Source organism: Microtus pennsylvanicus, chromosome 8 (genome assembly GCF_037038515.1).
Source record: "Microtus pennsylvanicus isolate mMicPen1 chromosome 8, mMicPen1.hap1, whole genome shotgun sequence".
In the NCBI taxonomy this organism is placed as follows: Eukaryota; Metazoa; Chordata; class Mammalia; order Rodentia; family Cricetidae; genus Microtus; species Microtus pennsylvanicus.
In genome coordinates, this window is record NC_134586.1 from 47507072 (window position 1) to 47525879 (window position 18808).

General features: G+C 45.9%; 1 protein-coding gene across 15 annotated transcripts in view; it reads left to right on the forward strand.

The window, feature by feature from the left end:
• Positions 1 to 18808, forward strand: part of Foxp1 (forkhead box P1) — a 609381-nt gene that overhangs the window by 528687 nt on the left and 61886 nt on the right. For all 15 annotated transcript variants that reach the window (XM_075983344.1, XM_075983343.1, XM_075983358.1 and 12 more), the window contains one exon: positions 4357 to 4561. In XM_075983344.1, the coding sequence (XP_075839459.1) occupies positions 4357 to 4561 (205 nt within the window). The remainder of the gene's footprint in view (positions 1 to 4356; positions 4562 to 18808) is intronic.

The following is an 18808-nucleotide window of genomic DNA, read 5'->3' on the forward strand; positions in this document are numbered from 1 at the left end:
CAACCACACCCAACATCTGTCCCTTAGGGTTTTTGTTGTTGTTTTTCTTTGCTTTTAATGCTAAGACTGTGGCTCTTCGCCCCTTTCACTTCCTCCTGCCCTCCCACCTGTCCTCGCCTTGTCTGCTGAGCTACTTGGCATCTGAGAGGCATCTCCTCCATTGCCGTCTGGTGGGAAGAAGTGGGAGCTGAACACGGGGCAAAGGAAGGACACTCTGGCTAATGCATGTTTTGTGCTTGCATAATGTTATAACCTGCATTAATTACACCCTCTGGTTTATTGTTGGAAACATGGAAGGCTGTTCTGACACACCCACCGGACTCGGGCTTCCCTCACTCTCGTCTTTTCCCACCGCTCCTATACTATTAAGTTTGCTCACTAAGGTTCATTGTTACAGTACATCAGTTAAGCTGTCCAAAAAGAGGGCAATTGGGCAGTGACAAGACAAGCTCACGTGTAATGCGAGAGAAATGAATGTGCTGATGCATGCAGTGTAATCTCTGCGGCGGCACATCAGAGACCCCGTCGGCAGCACGCCGGCCGCGGCATTGATGGATATGCTGAGCAGTCTGCTGTAACTGTTAGCGCCTGCAATGTTAGGAAAGGCATATGTAGAGTCTAAGGGGTGTCTGCATGTGCGCCCGAGATGGCATGTGTGTAAATGCTGCTATGGGTGGCATTGGGTGCTGGGTATAAAGGGGACCACAGTTTAATGCTGTCTCTCATGAAGCAGGGGCTCCCTTGGGTCTCCCCAGGCTCCTCTGCCAAGTGGCTCAAGAGCGTTCAGTCACGTTTGAACTACAACACAATTCTTTTTTATCCGAGAGATGATGGCTTAAAACTGATGTCATTATGAGGTTTAAATCAACTTTCTGCTTGCTTGAACATGGTCACCTGGGTACGGACGTACAAGGACAGAAAAAGGTTGATCAACTGTTTGTCTTGGAGCCAGTGATACCTGGGGTTGTAAAATTGAGTTCCACAAGCAGTAATCTGTCAACTGTCCCCGCAACATACATTTTTTAAACCTGTGCCTGCATTTTCTTTTATAATGAAGGGACAGGTTGTCCTAGAAAAAAAAAAGAAGCAGAAGATAAAAAAAAAAAAAGAAAGAAACGTTGGGAGGTGCCGGGATGAGGTGTCTGAAAGTGCTGGGAGTGCCCGCTTCATAATGAAACCATCAGGACTCTCCCGCAGCTCCTGCATGGCGCTGCCAAGCTACCTTAAACCTGTGTGTAAATCTGAAAGTATGGGCATAGTGAGTGATATCTTAAAGGCCTTTTTCTGGAGATTTTATATACTATATTACATAATATAGTATATATGCTAGAGTGTTTTTCCTTTTGGATTATTCTAGAACAGTGGTTGTCAACCTTCCTAAGGCTGTGACCCCCTTAATACAGTTCCTCGTGTTGTGGTGACCCCCAACCATAAAATCACTTTTGTTGCTACTACACGACTGTAGTTTTGCTACTGTTAGGAAGTTAGGCAGCCCCTGTGAATGGGTCATTCAGCCCTGGTTGAGAGTTGCTGCTCTGGAGCCTCCGCTTCGTTTGCTATAGTAAGTCTCTCTCTTCTCATCCAGCTTCATTCAGCATTTGATTGTCCTTAATACCAGTAGTTTTATACAGAAATGTCCCATTTCTGTTATTACAACCTTTTAATTTTTTTAAAATATGGACTCTGCCTGCTTTGTTATGTACCAATTAATGGATTTGTCTAACTTGATACACTCACTGCACCATTCCGAATGAAACACGTGATACCTAAAAGATGGAATCCACGTAGTCTGCTGGGTACCAGGGTAGCTGCTGTCTGTCTTCACCTGTCATGAGGTCTAGTCATCCTGGAGTGGCTGGTAGTCCCCGAGTAACATGACCTGAAAAGGAGGACTCCAGTCGGCGGCTCCTGCCTTCAGTCTATGGAGAATGTGTTTGAGCCTAATGATCGCATTGACATTTTGCCCCAGAGTGCTGTCGTCACTCATGGGGTTCCCTTTCTGCTGGGTCCATGCGGAACCCGATTTGCCAGCTTCCTGGAACAGAAGAAAAGCAGACTCCCACCACTGCACGTGCAGTTGGAATGCGTGGTGAACACATTTGGCTTGTTCTTAATTTGCCAGAGAAGAGCTGTCCCTCTGGAGTAGCCTCCGACTCTTGTTCTTCTCAGAAGGAAGGTGTAAAGGCAGCTGTTGGTAGACCCATGTTCTTCCCCCTTGCAGGTGACCCAGAAATCAATTAGTCGGAGTTGAAAAATAGGTGGCTGTGTCTTTTCCTGCGTTCACTCGCTGGAAAATAAAAATAGGTGTTGACTTCTCTGCCTTCATACCAGCCTGTTCCCCGTTGTTTCAATCGAGTAAACCCTGGGCCCAGGGTCAGCTTTGTTTACCGGTAATTGTCAGTGTGTGGATCGCAGTGGCAGCCCTGCTAGCTGTAGGCACATCCTACCTGTCACTTTGAAAGGGGGTTGAAAATAATAGCTCAGACGCAGCAAAACCGTCCCCAGGATTGTGTCGTGACCTTTCCCTTTGGTTAATTTGCCTCAAGGTTTGATTTCAGGGGACAAGGAATAATTGAATATGCCTAATAACTAAATGCTCATTTGGGACAAAATCCATCAAAATATAATTGGCATTTGATTTTTATGAAGGGAGAAGGAAACCCACTCGGCTGTCGAGGATGCATTTGAAGGATCTCTGACCACTCGACGTATTATTTGACGCTCCCTTTATAATATATATTAATTGCAAATACTTGAGCATTTGAACATTTTCCCGGAGCACTGCTTGGAGAGACCAACTGTTTTTGTTACTGCTCCTCTTAGAAAGGCGGGGAAGGTTATTGGTCTGCTGTGCAATAATTTACTCCTCTTTGATATGCAAACGATCCACGGTGAATATAAAAAAATCCTATCAGACTCATTTCACAGTTCTTAACCACTCGGATTCTCTGGAGTCCATCGCCTCATTAGACCAGTGCTCTCCGATGCCGGCATAATTAAAATCTTTAACAGTTTAGCAAAGTAAAGATGTTTGGCTGATCACGTTGAGATGATTATCTAGCCATTGTATTCTAAATGACAAAAATAAATTAAATTTAGACCTTGGCATTTTTTTTATTATGTGTTTCAAATGAATATAATGCACACAGCCTTCTTCTTCTTCTTTTTTTTTTTTCAATCCCGTACGTTTGGGTTTGGTTGGTAGGAAACAAGCCTGTTTCGGCTGTTGCTATCTAACCAGAAAATGGCTGGCTCTCTAGGAGCGCCGGTGCGGACAATGACTTGCAGCCTAGACACACAGTTCTGAGGTGGAGTTGCCTTGCAATGTACAGGGTGTGTGGCTGCTTTTCCTCCTTCAGAGGAAGCTGTAGCTTCTGCTGTTCTTGGGTGCAGTTCAGAACCTGTCTCTGAGCATTAAGGCCAACCTAAAATACACAGTGAATTAGAATTTGGGAAGTCTGGCCTGTGCAGGCTTTGCTGGATAGGATAAAGACACAAAGGTCCACGGAGATGAGGTGAAAATGCTGATGGGATCTCATCTTAGAGAAAATAATGGTTGACAAGAATTTCTTGGAGACCCCTGCCCATTTTGACCCCATTCAAGCAAACAAGAGAACTTTGTTACTCTAAGCTGATTTTCCTTTCCATTTTACTCGGCAATGGCTCATTAGCATTGATCTCAAAAATGACAGTAATAATAGTGTTACTTGTATAAAAAGTTACACAGTCTTCAGTAGACACATCCATCAATTAAGCATGTGGTACTAGAAACCAAAATTAATGAGGAAGATAGGTGTGTTAATGAAATAATCATAGTATAATCAATTTGACTGTTAAAAGTTGAAAAGCATTTCAGGAAGATGGTATGAATTCATAATTTATGTCTAAAAGTGATTAATACAAACTATATTTAATAACAAAGCTATTTGTCATCATTTAAGACTTAAGCACAAAAATTACTCATTTTGTGGTTCATGTTGTCATGAGCCTATAGTTGAACGAATTTATTTTGAGGCCTCCTATGTGCCTAGAAGTAAGCCGGCCTGCCTCTGGTCTCCTAAAACTGAGAAACAGCCTTTGGATGGAGGGAGCCATGCTGTTGCAGAGTAGCTGTTGCTTGCATCCTTTTCAAGGTGTCTGTTCAACGTGAAGAGGGGACTTCAATCGCTGCTCAGTGGGAGGGTGCACTTATCCCTACCATATTTGCGTAGTTGTGAGGGCAAAAAGGAAAGTGTGAACACCCCAAAGCCCCCCCTGACACTAAGCTTTGTTTACCGACTCTTTGATTTAATTACTGTTTGAAGAGGGACGGAATTAGCTGTTAATTGATTTGATTATCCAATTTGTTTGTTTCAGGCATGATTCCAGCAGAACTGCAGCAGCTCTGGAAAGAAGTGACAAGTGCCCACACTGCAGAGGAGACCACAGGCAGCAACCACAGCAGCCTAGACCTGACCAGCACGTGCATCTCTTCCTCGGCACCTTCCAAGACCTCCCTCATCATGAACCCACACGCCTCTACCAATGGACAACTCTCGGTCCACACTCCCAAACGAGAAAGGTAGGCGCACGCCCACCCCTGTCTGTGGTCAGTACTGTCTTCCACCTGGAAGGGGCAGTTGGCCTTGCCCAGTTCTTTGTCTCTGGGAAACCTCATTGTACTCATGGGGCTTGAATGTGCATATGATTACTCCGGAGCGTATTCGCTATGGTTTGGGTGTGAGGCATCTAATTATTTGCACCTTTTCACCATGAGGTTAGCACTTTCTCAGATGCACGCTTGTCTTAGGAGCCCTGGTAGATAGATGTCTGGTAGCTCCTCATCGGAAGGGTTGGCTCCCAAAGCTTCCAGGTCAACTGTGTGCTTTGTCCGGAGCTCACTCCATGCAGAGTGAACACCTTGGCTCGGAGCACCTTCAGAGGCAACAGTGCTGTGTGCTGTGGACAATTTCAAGTCTTGGTGTGAGGAGGCCAAGCGCTTACTGCTAGTATGTCCTGCTCCCCCTTGAAGTGGGGGAACCCATGTTCCTCATCATGTGTCCCAGAAGGAAGCGAAGGAAGCATGAGCCTTTTCAGCATAGACACTAAGGAAAGATTTAAAGGATGGTGAGTTGGACTGAAGCTCACTTTCTCCTGATGGTCCTTGAGGTAGCATTGTCCCATCTGGTGTGTTCCTGTTTATAAGTTAACACTTTATGTTTTCGATGCCCTGAGCTCTTGATGAATGATAGTTGAAGCTTGGACTGTTTTAAGATCCTGACTGTCTTGTGCTCCTTAAGCCCCAGGGAAAGGAAGCTGTTTGTTCATTGTGTTTCACCCAAAAGCAGTATTGCCAATGTTGAAGTATGCTTCAGAAATGGAATATATAATGTTCTTCAAGTGGACCATTTTTTTTTCACTGCTTACTCTTTTTAGACCCTTTCCTTTTTATTTCATATGTGGAGCTTGTAGACACAGAAGGCAAGAAGCCTTACCAAGAATTCTCCCAGCAAAATACTTTTATCAGGCAAAAGCAAATTCGCTATTTTGTTTTTCTAAGTCCTGATTACTTGGTGAGGAAGTTTAATTTTTATTTATCAACTGAGCAAGAGTAGTATCATTTCATATGTTTTCTAAACTACTGAGCACTGTGCCCTCTGTTTTAGCTAGATATGCATTGCTATATTAGAAAAATGCTGTCTGAAATACAATGTACAATTTTTCATAATTATGTAGTGATGTGTCGGTATGTGACCACCTGCACAGTGGCGGCCAGATGATATAATGGAAATGAAAGATCCCTTCGCTGATAACGTAGTCATTGTAACTGCACAGGTGGAAGCATTGCCCCAGTGTTTGTAGCCGTGGTCATGTACTAAGCCCGTTGTGTAGAAAATGTCGCACGTACAGTGATAAACGGGACACACCCTTGACAGTGATGATGTCAAATCAGTCGATGTGCTTACTGTCCTGTGCTGTGTAATCGTTATTTAGGCTCTGTTCCTCCCGTAACTCTCCAAAATATATTTCACCATGTTAGCGTGGAAGCAACCTCCTGCATCGTATGTTACCTCATGCCTCAGTTGCATTGTGTTTTTCTTGCATTTGATTTAATATTGGGACGTTTTGGCTATCCTGTTGGGACTGTAGGAGCAGACAGTGATGGTACCACATGTATTTGCACATGCACACATAGCCTAGATGTGTAATCTTTTTTTTCTTGTATTTTCAAGACAGGGTTTCTCCATAGCTGTTTTGGTTCCTGTCCTGGAACTAGCTCTTGTAGACCAGGCTGTAGATGTGTAATCTTGTATCATTTAGGTCTTCATAGGTACACGCTGTGATGTTGCTCATGTCTCAAAAATGTATTCCTCCTGAGTGGCATGTATACTTACGCATGTCTGTATATGTATCAGATTTGAGCTTCAAAAGTCATGAGGGGTTTTCAGAGATGAGGGTAACACATGTATGTTATAACTCTAATAACGGGAAGCTTCCTTGAAGATTTCCTTGGAATGTCTCTGGTAGTCATGGGAAGTACAAAAAGATGCTTTAAACTTAGTGGTCTAGAAGGGATGGAAGACTAGAACGGTGAACAGGAAGGGTCGGTTTGTAGCCTGGGCCAAGCACAGCTTCCTGCGTTTCCTGCTTTCCAGGGGAGGATACGTGTACCTGGAAAGCGCTCATCAGTTCTGCCCTAGAATCTATTATAATGCCTTTATTTCTTTTCTTTTTAATTTCCAAGTAGCAAGCCTCAGATGGCTTTAAGAGAAAGATTCTAGGCTGCTGCCCTTTGTGGTAGCGGCTCTCCCTGTCCCGAGGTTGATGCTGTCCATTTACTGCAGAGTGATTGAATTACATCTTTATCCATAGGCGGAGCAGGAGGCCGTGCACTGAAAAATGCCGACTGATGCACTTAAGGTATTTGTTGCAATCTTGTCGGCCGCTGTGGAGACTGCACAGATTTTCCACGACCCAGAAAAGTCGCCTTGTTTAGATGCACTGTGCTCAGTTTCCTCCTAAAAGGTTCTATCTCTGCAGTCCGATGGTAGAGCAGCAAGGAGGCAAGCCGGGGAAGAATAGGCCTTTTCATGGCTTCAGACACATTTGAGAGGAAGTGGATCTAAGACACAGTCTAATTCCTGCAGACTAAGTTTGTTTGATTTTTTTTTATGGTCCTTATTTGTCTGCACAAATGCTGCATTTAATCTTATGCTAAAATTAGACCGTGGATCAGAAGAGAATCGAGAGTTGCACCAGCCTGAATCTGGATGTGAGAACAGGCTGAGTTCTTGCTGCACATGCAGAGATGAGGGAACGAGGAAATTATATGATGTTAGTTACTCCCTTGGTTGTCCCATTTTGTATTATCTGCTACATCGACAGTAGTGGCTGGATTCAAGGAAAACCCAAGCAAACACACTTGGTTTTAATTTTTGTTGAGTGCAGGGCCTTGGACATGTTAAGCAGAAGCTTTACCACAAAGGTAAAATCCCCACCTTGTACCAGCCGCCTTTGAACTGATAATACCTTAGGTTAAAGATAGCGTAGTAGCTTTAACCTTATAGAATTGATCATTCTACAATCAATAATCTTTAAGCTGGTTTCATATACATACAGGTACCTAAAAATGAGTATTAGCCTGTCTTTCCCTTCTCGGGTTGAATATTTATTCATTTATTGGCAAGGCTGAGGCTATGCTAGGCTGGTGGTCTACCACTAGCCCAGCCCCCTTCTTATGGTGTATTTTAAAGTCTCATAGGTGGTGGCCACTTTACGAGTAGAAGAGGGAAGCAAAAAGAAGCAATTGCCATTATGGAAGTATGTTCTCATGTGTGTACCGAGCTGTCAGGGAGACACCTCAGAAGTTCTCCCTGCTGTCACGAAAACCTTTTATCCCTCCCTCCCTAGGGCATTTGTGAAATAATGCATCCTTACAGGCTCTCCTGCGATTGCCAGGGAATACTCTCCCCCCCACCCCACCCTCAAGAGCAGTCACGGCACAAACAAGAGGCCTTGCCACCGTGCACAGTAATCCAGCCTGGCAAACTCCGTCCTCAGTGAGCAGCCTTCAGGGGATTGTTTTCCTGAAAAGATCTAGGAGTGTTGTGTGTGAGAATTGGTTGGAGAGAGAAAGAGAGAGATTTTTTTTTAAGTCGTGGGATGTGTAAGGCTCTTACCTGGCTCACGTATCTCCATGCCATTTGGAAACTTCCATCTTCCCCCTCTTGCTTGCCCCGTACGTTTCGCAGCCTCTGTGAGCAGCCGCCGCCGCAGTAGCTCTGGGGTTTGGTGAGCTGCAATCTGTTGAAGAGATAAATAATGTGCTTGGCACGACGCTCCTACTCTCTTCTTTAATTTGTCTTACACAAGGAAAATTATAATTAAATCATTCAGGGTAAACCCTTGAGTGTAGAGAAGGGAAGAAACACACTTTGGTAAAGATTGCCAATAGAAACCCACTTCCCTGTTGTGCAGGGTGGAGACGTCCATCAGTATTCAACAGTGTGCGAGGAGGAACGGCCCCATGTGATTTGTGAGGCGGATGCCAGCACTCAGATCAAGGCTTGTTAAGATCCTGTCCCCGTGCAATCATGGACGGTCAGCATCGTTAGAATGCAGCGCGGTGCCACGCTTCCTGCTTTGAGTCTCTCCTGACAATTTAATAATGTTTATCGTGCTGATTATATATAAAGCCATTGGTGCAATAAACACCCCTGTTGTCAGTGCCTCAGAGGAGTGCGCTGGGATCAAGTTGAGCATGCCCAAAGCTAAAGGAGAGCCACAGGAGGAAGCAGGCAGGTGTGTTCAAAGCCTCCTTGTCCATGCCTTGCTGCTATGCTGCTATAGAGTCACGACCTCTTAATAGACAGAAGTGAGACCTGACATGCCTGCACACATGAAGACATTACCTTGTTCACTTTACTTGAGGAAATTCCAAGTTTTGGTGTGGGTAAACAGAACCCACAGAATGCAAATGAAACATTTATTAAAATGCTAAATTTAGTAAGCCCTTTGAGCTTCTTGGATCAAAGCAGCTATGTAAATACAAATAGCAATTACTACTTAAGTAATTGCCTGAATTAAAATTCTAAATATCACATTATATTATGCTGCACCAGGGAAGGGAAGGCACATTAAATCAGTCCCTTCCTGCTTGCCCGTTGCCGCTAGAATCTTGCATATGGACTCATGTCTTGTTTTATTCACAGGACTACTTGGGATGCAGTGGGGACTCTCACCCCATTGTACAGACAAGGAGGCTGAGTCGCAGAAACCAACAACGACTGCAGTTGTACGACCGTCTTAGTGTCATACTGAGATCCATAATCTGATTTGATTTTAAAATTTTCCCATTCAGTATAGAAATGAATACCTAAGTGAAATTAAAAACCCATGTCCTTAAGAGAAGCTTTAAATTTAATTTCAATTCAACCAAACATCAATTGTAGCTTGTTATTGTGTGCAGGTTACAACATATAAGGAAAACAGGCCCCTTTTTATTTTTCTGTAGATAAAAATAGTCCCTTGGTCTTCTTATCTTTGATGAAGAGAGGTGAGATTTATAAGATATAAATCACTATGGTCTGAAATAGGACATGAGGAGAGAAAACACATCCCCTGCAGGAAATGCACACAGACAAATGCAAGCAAGCCCGTGCCTTTGCAGGCATCCCCCTCGCCTGTTGCCCTGCCTTATACATCATGTGTGTCCTCGCTGAACGTACCATGTGGTCTTTCTTCTATTGCAGCCGCCTTCTGCAGTCCCAGTTAGAAATGTTACTTCCTCCCCATTCCTTCTCAGTGTTTTTGACTTCAGGTCAGCCATTAGCAAATGTTTTATCACAAGTGTTTCTCCGATTCACTATTCTGCTGAGTATTTGTTGCAAGGCTTCCTTAAAGCCTTTGGTTAAAGAGGTTTCTTCCAGCTCTGCCAAGATTGTGGTTGTGTGGCCTCTGCTTGCTCTGAGGCCACCATCTTCCTAGACATGAGTGACCTGCACACGGGAGCTCTTCACTCTGAGGTCTAACCTGCCCTCGTCAAGGCATGGTTTATTTACCTTCTGTGTTTTCAGGCTCACTTACTGGCATAGTCCTGTGTGTTGGAGTTGCATGGTTTGCACTGTACAGCTGGCAGCCGCTTTCAAATAAGCCCTGAAGGCTTTTGCTTGGTTGGTGTGCTTTTTGGACCCCTCCAGCTGATGCTCAGCCTCTGTTTCGGTTTGCGGCCTTGTGGACATAATGCTGTCTGTTTATCTGTATCTCAGAAACATTTGTGCTTGTGACCCCGTGATACTTGGGTACAGCAGAGAACTTGGAAATATGGACTTCCCTGGTGTTTTAATTTGCTTCCTCTTTGGAGGAAAAAAAACCAACAGACCAGTTTTGGTTGATGAAAAAATGCTGGTGCCCTTGTCTGGAAGCCTGTTTTCAGAGCGGCTCTGGACACAGGCGCCTTTAACTTTGCATATTTGCACAGTGACATTTAGGGGGTCTGATGAATCAGAAATTTCAGCAGTCAATTCAAGTTTCCATTTTTGTGAATAATACTTTCACACTGAAATTTTTTTGTTTCTTGTAAATCACATTGTTTTATATTTCTCCTAATTTAAAGCACTGAGAAAACCCCCATCCTAATCATTCTTTCCATGAAAGCATTTCCGAGAGAGACTGGGTGGTCAGATACTCCCTGTGCACTTGTTGCTCCCACGAGCTGCCAATACACCTTGGACACGGAAGGGATGTATTACAAAGGCCCGCACTCGGACCCACCAGCCGCACTCAGTCTCCTTGCTTAATTCTATAAATAGTTTTCGCTGGGACATAGTTGAGCTCGTTTCATATTTTCATTTACATATTTGTCACAGTTGTGAGCATGAGTATTGTCAGCCTCAATCTTGTGGCCCATTAAAAACAGAGACAGACATTAAGCAAAACAGAGGCGGAATATTTATTACCTGACCAATTTGGGGAAACTGCCTGCTCAACCATTAGGCTGTTTCTCAGATGCAGTGACAGTCTCATCAGAGTTTTTTCCCTCAGTGTTGGGGATTTGGGATAGAGGGGTTTTGATGCGTGCTCAGTTTTCCACGCTTCTCTTTTCAGGACTTGTGTTCTTTTGGTCTGTTATGGTATGTGTGTGACTTGGTATTTGCCATACAAATGTTCTTGTACCCTGAGATGCTGACCCAGAGTTGTGTTGTGCCTTGCCTTGTTAGAAACTTCAGAGGCTCAGACTACTAAACTGGGATGTGTGTTGTCAGAGATCCCTGGAAGCTGGCCACAGATGCCCCTTCAAGTATAAAAAAGAGCTTCCCTGTCCTCGGGAGTTACTAAGAGACCTTGATCTAAGGCCCCGGTCTTGGCTCTGGGGTCAGAGGCAAGCGGCACTCTTTCAGGTTTTCTCTCTTTCTATTCCTTGGGAAATCTGAACATGGCAAGCAGTGGCGATGGTACACACCGAGTGTCTCTGTGACTGTTGTTGTGTGCGAAGCTCCATGCCCAGTAGATTTAGTAAAAGTCTTGATCCCGATTCTTTCGTTTTTTATTGCTCATAGTAATTGTATTGTCTCCTTTGCACAGATGTTACATCCAGACCCCAGTAGATGTTAAAACCTGCAGAAGTTACATGGTAGCCGGTGACCACGTAGGGAACTAGATAGACTCTAGGTTTTCCTGACCCTCAAGTGTTTAGTTCTCAGAGGACAGCTCACCAGAACTACTATAACTCAGACTTAAACGTTTGAGTGATCAGATTCAGAGATGGAGACTAGGGGGAGGCTGAAACCCCAATGACTGTAGGCTGTTTCCCAGCCTGCCTTCCTGTACTGCTAGAATTGGAAAGAAATCCTAAGAACTTCCATGGTATCAGCTGTCTGCACCACTTCCCTGCCATGTTTTCAAAGAAGCGAAGGATGAGGCTGGGAAGTGGATGTGTTCAGCCGAGTGTGAAGACCACTCTGATTTCATGAAGGGTGAGGGACATGGAAAACAGAGATGGCTCCTAATGATGGCTGTGTGGTGACAGGAAATGTGGCATGGTACCTTCTCACCTCCTATCATCCACACGTGCAGGAGGGCACAGAAACTATGGCATGGTGCCCCCTCACCTCCCAGCACCCATGTGTGCAGGAGGACACAGGAAGTGTGGCATGGTGCCCCCTCACCTCCCAGCACCCATGTGTGCAGGAGGACACAGGAAGTGTGGCATGGTGCCCCCTCACCTCCCAGCACCCATGTGTGCAGGAGGACACAGGAAGTGTGGCATGGTGCCTCCTCACCTCCCAGCACCCATGTGTGCAGGAGGGCACAGGGAGAAGAGCTTGAAAATGTTACCGTACCGTTAGGGAAAGGTTTGTGGATTTTTTTTTTGACTGTTCACTTTGTGGAGCGATTAAGAAAGTAAAAAAAGAAAGAAAAAAAAATTACACAACGATCATCCTCTACCAGCTGTTGTATGCTACCCCAATAAAGTACCTTTTACCATAACATTAGCATCATTAGACTCTAAATCTTACCCTGTTTATTGTGCTTAGCTGACAAATGCTTTCCAATAAAGTGACATCATTGGCGTGCGGAGTTATATTCATTTTATAAGTTTCTCTAACATTTAGCCGATTTTATTTTATTTTTCCCTTTGAATGTTGGATGATGTGAATCCCCAACTGTGTCCAAGCTGCCAGGTTTTCTACCCCAAATAATATTTGAGGCCTGGTTCTTTTTGATCTCCTGGACATCTTCTTTTGATGCGGGACCATGGCCAATGGGAGTTTATCACATAATAATCCCTGGGTCGGCACCTGTGCCCCTCCCCGCGGAAAGCCTGCATTTGCCTTCTAATCCCGATGACACACTCGAGGTGTAAAGGAGTGTGTAGCCAGGAAGAGTGAGAGCCCAGCTTTCCGGACACCCCCTCCCCCCCAGAGGAGAAAGGGAAGCTTAGAGTCTCCACCTAAGCACTCACATGACATGTCAAAAGTCCCGGTGTCACCCTATTCTCATACAGGTTTCAAGTTCCCATGTTCCTGAGTTGATAGTAGGGCCAGCGCTAAGGAATGGAACTGAAAGTCACATAGCTGTCAGTTCGAGACTGATTAAAAATGCTCGACGCTCTTCCCAGGCTGCTCTTCGTAGTATTTGTTTTCTGCATCTCTCTTTCCCCGAGCCTGGCGCTGTGGGCCTTTGTAGGGGCGATACCCCTCTTGCAGGCTGACTCACGGGGGTGATTCACGCGAGCGCGTTACATATGTACAGCACGCCTGAAGTTCTTTATTCTGCCCCCTTTTGTGATCAGTCAAGGCCCAAGTATATTATAGAGTGTCGTCTCCTCATTAAAACAATAGCAGGAGCTCACAAAGGGAAATTGTTAATATGTGTTCCAGCCTGTCACTTCTGCCTGTGTGAATACAGAAGATAACCGCTCCTTTGGGAAACTACTTCGGGAATTGAGCAACACATCCGCTAGCCAGAGAATTCTCCTAACTGCAATTTTCCTTTCTGTGTGTACTCAGAAATAACATCCTTATGGGCTGCTTGGTGCCACTGCACAGACAGAGCACAATTGCCACAGCCCAGGTGGCGTTAATATGGGACAATCCCCCGGGCACATGTCGCCAAGAGTTGTACAGCTTGTTCAGTGTCTTCATCCATATGGCAATCTGTCCCATTCACAGAAAGGCATCAGGGCTGCGCCGGGTGGGGACCGTGGTCAATGTAGTGTGAAGAGTCAAGCTCCATGCGTGGCCGCCTCCCTCGTATGACATCCTTAATTGTAGATCCGCAGGCCCGCACGACACGCACACACATGCATGCACACACATGCATGCACGCACTCTCACGTGCTCTCTTAACAGGTACTGCTGTTGCTTTATTCCTCTGCTTCAGGAGCACACGGTTAAGTAAGCAGGAAGCGTTCTAGTGTGCTAAACACCCGTGATGGATAGAAAGTCGGTTTAAAGTCCCACACAGAGAGCTTTCTGGGCGCTTGTTCAGGAGTAACTCAGCCTAAGCCCTGCATGCCTGTCCTTAGACCCTTCCAGACACTGGCACACTTTTCTCCTTTCCTTTTTCTCTCTCTCTTAGAATTGCTCAGTGCTTTTCTTCTCCAATTTTGATTTGTTGGGCTGAATAAATTTGGTTTCTAAGTCTTAAAGTGGAGAAAAGAAAAGAAAAGGGGGATGAAACCAGCCGTAGAATAGTGAGAGGACCCCAAGGTCTCCCTGGGAGTATGGGAGGGGGATCTGCAGAGAACAGGGTCCCTCAAGGCCTCTGGGGTGAAAGGGGGGGATGTTTTTAAAGGCACTCTGGGACATCTCACCAGAAGGCACAGCGAACTTCATTTAGCTACTGGCCCCACAGCGTGTTCTGCTTTTGTGTAACTATTTGTGTTCTTGTTTGGTAAACAGAGCCCATAGCAACTGTGGGCTGTGGTGTGCTCTACCTGTAAGACTCCCTAAACAAACAGACTCTCATGACCTTCAACTCCCAGGCCTTTTATAGTCCTCAAGGGAAACTGTCTCCAGGCTGCCGATTCCGCCTCTCTCCTTCCTCCCTTTCCTTTTAAAAATATTCTCCAGAGACGACCTTTGCGGGATCTCTTCTGCTGTGCGTGTTTTCCGCGTTGGCTGTGATTATTGAAAGGGCTTGAGGGCCTGTGGTGGCCAGCAGAAGGAGAAAGAGCCCGAAAGTGTGTGGGGGAAATGAAGTACGTAGTGTGTGCTTTCAAAGAGATGGGCTGAGTCATCTGGTACACTTCAAGGTCACTGTACATCCACGTCTGTGGTTCCGTCTCTCCTTTTGTATCTGAGCCATCGATGGGAACGTTCTGGTGCATATGAGCCCCGATATTCAACTCACATTTCTCCATATGAGTCATAGCTATGACAAGAATGAGATGTCTCGTGTTAAAGATCAGTGTGAGAAATAAATGGCAGTTTACTTTAATTAGAAAAAAATTGACACCAAGAACTGGGATAATCCAGTGGCGTTTGAATAAATTAGAGGGTGGTTCAGACTGGCATAAAAAGAAACTTAACAAGGACAAACGGGAAGTTGTCCAGAGTTCGGGGGAAAAAAACAAGTGTTTCTAAGTGGGACACTAGTCAGAGGACCGTGCTAATGTATCTGTTCATCAGTCAGGGGACAGTACTCGTGTGTCTGCTCACCAGTCAGGGGACGGTACTAGTGTATCTGTTCAACCAGACTTGCCCAGTGGCAGTCACAGGCCAGGTGTCTAAGCTTCAAGAGTTACAGCTGGGCAGCTTCAAAATATTTCCTTCGGGAGCATAACACGCCAGCCACAGAGAAAGAGAGACGTACAGTGCCGTGATGGAAAGGCAGTTAAAGGGAAGGCCCGGGATGGAGCTTAGTGTTACCATGTGGACTTAAAGATAAGCGGGCAAGACAGAGCTGTTGAATGATCTTTGAGGAGGTCAAGGAATAGCTCTGTCACCTCAGGGCATGGCAGAAGCCAAAGTAGTCCTGAGGCAGACGCAAAAGGAGAGCATTCCCTGTAGGCCACTACCCCTGTCTTACTTGGGGTCTCTGTGTGGGGAGATGGTATACATGTGGGCACCAATGCATAGCTGCGTAAAACAGGTTAACTCCTCCTACTGAGCCCTCATTTTTCACATCTGCAGTTAATGTAACGTGTCGTACTAGGCCCGGTTAGCGGATTAAGGCAGGACAATCAAAGAACTTATAAGTGTTCCAGTTGCCTGCCTACTGTAGTTCTCCGTCAGTGCTCACTGTTATTACCATTGAATATATTTATCAGTAAGTTCAGAACACATTTGTCTTGTACCGGTTGCCGTTTCTGGGTTTTAAAAGTTGAGCGTGATACAGTTCTTCCCCCTTCAGGAGCTCAGTTTCACCAGAGAGACAAAAGCGGAGACAGACACTTGTGACAGAAGCATACAGCCACATCGAACACAGTATACGACCGGCTAAAAATAAAAAGGGCCGCTAGCAGGCTACCAGAGTGCAGTTAGCCCCTCCACACACGCAGCCTCCTGTGAGGATTTGAAATGCATGGGGCCCCCAGAGAAGTTCAGCTGTCTCGTCTAATGTCAACCCTTGTTCCCCGTGCCATCCAGCCTGGCACTTAGTAGGTGCTAAATCCCCTGCAGGGACTGGCAGTGATGTGGGGGAGAAGGTGGGCCAGTGAGATGTTGATGGGCATGGACCCAGTGAGAGCCCTTCAGTGTTCTCCACCTTTTGTCCCACATGTCACATGTACCCGGGTGGCCTGTGGCATTACCTGCAGAGGTTTCGAACAAGTAGGGCCGTCAGGTTTCTGCTCAGCATAGATTTTAAGCTTGAAGAAACACGCACAGAAACACCTGCGGGGCTGGGTGAGCTGCAGGAGTTGCTGATGCAGCAAGTGAAGGTGTGTGTGTGTGTGTTGGGGGGGGGGGTCTAAAAGCTGATCTCTTTATCAGTCATGAACCAGTTGGTATCTGTGTGCTGCGCCATCCTTTCTGGGATGTGTGAGGGTCTTTACTGATGTCCTTCCACTGTCAAGATGGGCAGAGAGTCAGTGTAAAGGGTGAAAAAGAGAAAAAGAAGTCTGGGTTTCACTGTCCAGACTCATCATTGCAGAGAACAGAAGTCATCAGTAGCCTAGCGCAAAGGACTCTGGTCTTGGCCTTTGTGCCATCTCTAAGTGCTCTCTGGTTTTGTTGATAATAAACTTCTTTATTTGGGGTCTTTTGTACTTCCCTGCTCCTGCTCCCAGCTGAACTCCTAGAGATCCTCTAAGGTCCGGATCACGGATCCCAACACTCCGTGTCAGAGTCCTGTTCAGCCCTTTCTCCCCTGCGGGGTAATGGGACATGGCTATTTCAGAGCAAGAATGCAGTTCGTTCATAGCCCATGCCACTGTGACTCTTCCCCATCAGTTACAAAAATAAAAAGACGTTTACCACTTTTCTCCCATTAAGTGGTTTGTGAATCAGGTATGCCCATACTCTGATCTACTATCCATGCTAGAATGTCAGAGACTGGGAGGGGGAGATATGTGTATGTATATACACATTTAAAAACTTGGTTCGCACACGCTTTAGACACTGGCGGTATCTTAGCCATTTGGGAACTGCGTGCACCCTGCATTGGCAATTCTGAGCTGTGGCGCTTACCCAGTGAACATTAATGACCCATGTTCAGCAAGGAAAAAAATGATCAACACAAATAGCGTGTGTTTCTGAGGAAACACACAAGCCTGATGGCTTTAAGCCAATGGCAGTGTCGCGCGTTCATCTGTGTCCTTCTTCTTCTGTCCCGTCGTCCCGCTGCTCATGTACCTCTGGAGAAGGAGGTAACTCTTACAATGTCTTGTCTTGACTGGCACTTGAAGTGGTGTTAGAATCTTTAGCTCTGCTCTTTGGTGGTTCTGGGTGTTACACGTTGGCTCCTCTAACATATGGCCAAGATTCCACAGTGACCTTGTGACTCACCAGTGCAAACACACGGAATGAGATGGCAGCCTAGTGGCATTAATAACTTTTGGATTAGTGGCCCCTGTGTCTGTATTGACACAGTGGCTCAACAGCGCTCCTCCGACGGCTTTCTGTTTCCTTAATGAGATGCTGGTATTAAAACGACCAATGTATAGAGTCTTAGTTAGAAACTCTGACTGGGCCTTGCTGGTGTCCAGAACAAAGGCTGGACCTTGGCCGCCTCTCACTCTTTACCTCTGTTTATTCTCTCACTCATCACCTTGCAAACACAGGTGTTCTGCTTCCGTCACTCCCCACCCTGTGCGCTGCAATGAGGTCTGAAGGCCCTGGCCAACCTTGATTTCTGTCTTGCTCATTCTTCCCTCTGCCCCATTGTCCTGCTGTGCCTCACACTCCTGGTGACGGGGAAGACATATACCAAGTTCCTCCCAGTGTAGCGGAGAAGAGGGGGTCAGCTCATATTGGTGATCTGATCGGTGCTGGAGGTTAGCTTCCAACCATACTACCAGGCTGGCACGCAGCCTCCAGTGCTTAGCAGCCATCGGGCAGCTACATAGCTAGCCTACACAGGAGATATCCCCACTTCTGCAGTGACCAGCTCTGCGATCTGTGGAGTGCGGGCCCCTGTGAGTCTTGTCCAGTATGTGTAGAATGACTAGAAGATTCTTCCTCGGGAGACATCAGACGTAACATGCGTCTTCAGCACTTTGCTGTTGTGTTGGTGACAGCATAGAAACCTAGATGACTAGCTCCCACGTGGGTCTCCTGGAGGCTTCAGCTGGTGGCCTCTTTAATCCTACAATCAGGTGCCTCTCTGTTGCGGGGTGGGAGATTGGTCTGTTTACTAGTAGGATTGTTTGTGAGGTTCTCTTTAGAGCAAGTCATTTTTAAAATGTAAATTGAACACATCTCATCCTCTGAAGTGGCCCCTGTGATGGCATCTAATACACACTACACTGTGTCTGTGGGTCTCCTCGCACATGCCCACTCTGTCTGGCCTCGTTAGGGCACCTTTGCGTAAGGCGTGATTGTTGCATGTGGGCATTTCAGTGGGGTTTTGTCATTGTGTAAAGGCAAGGACCATGGCTGTATGTACCGTACCCAGTGCTTCTAAGTCCAGATTGCATGGTCTTCCTGTTTTCTGAGAAAAATCAGACTTGTACTTGCTGTCCCCTTGAGTCTCTTTAGCGCCGATACAGATTCCCTTACTTCCAGGATCAGGGGTAGAAACCATGCTTAGAAGATACCCGAAGCAGATCTAGACTGAAGTTTTGAGATGCTGTTCAGTTTGTTGATTCAACAGTGTGTGCTAGAATATTCTTTCTCAGTGTGATACTTGGCAAGTATAACCAGCAGCCTGGTCCCTCATGGTT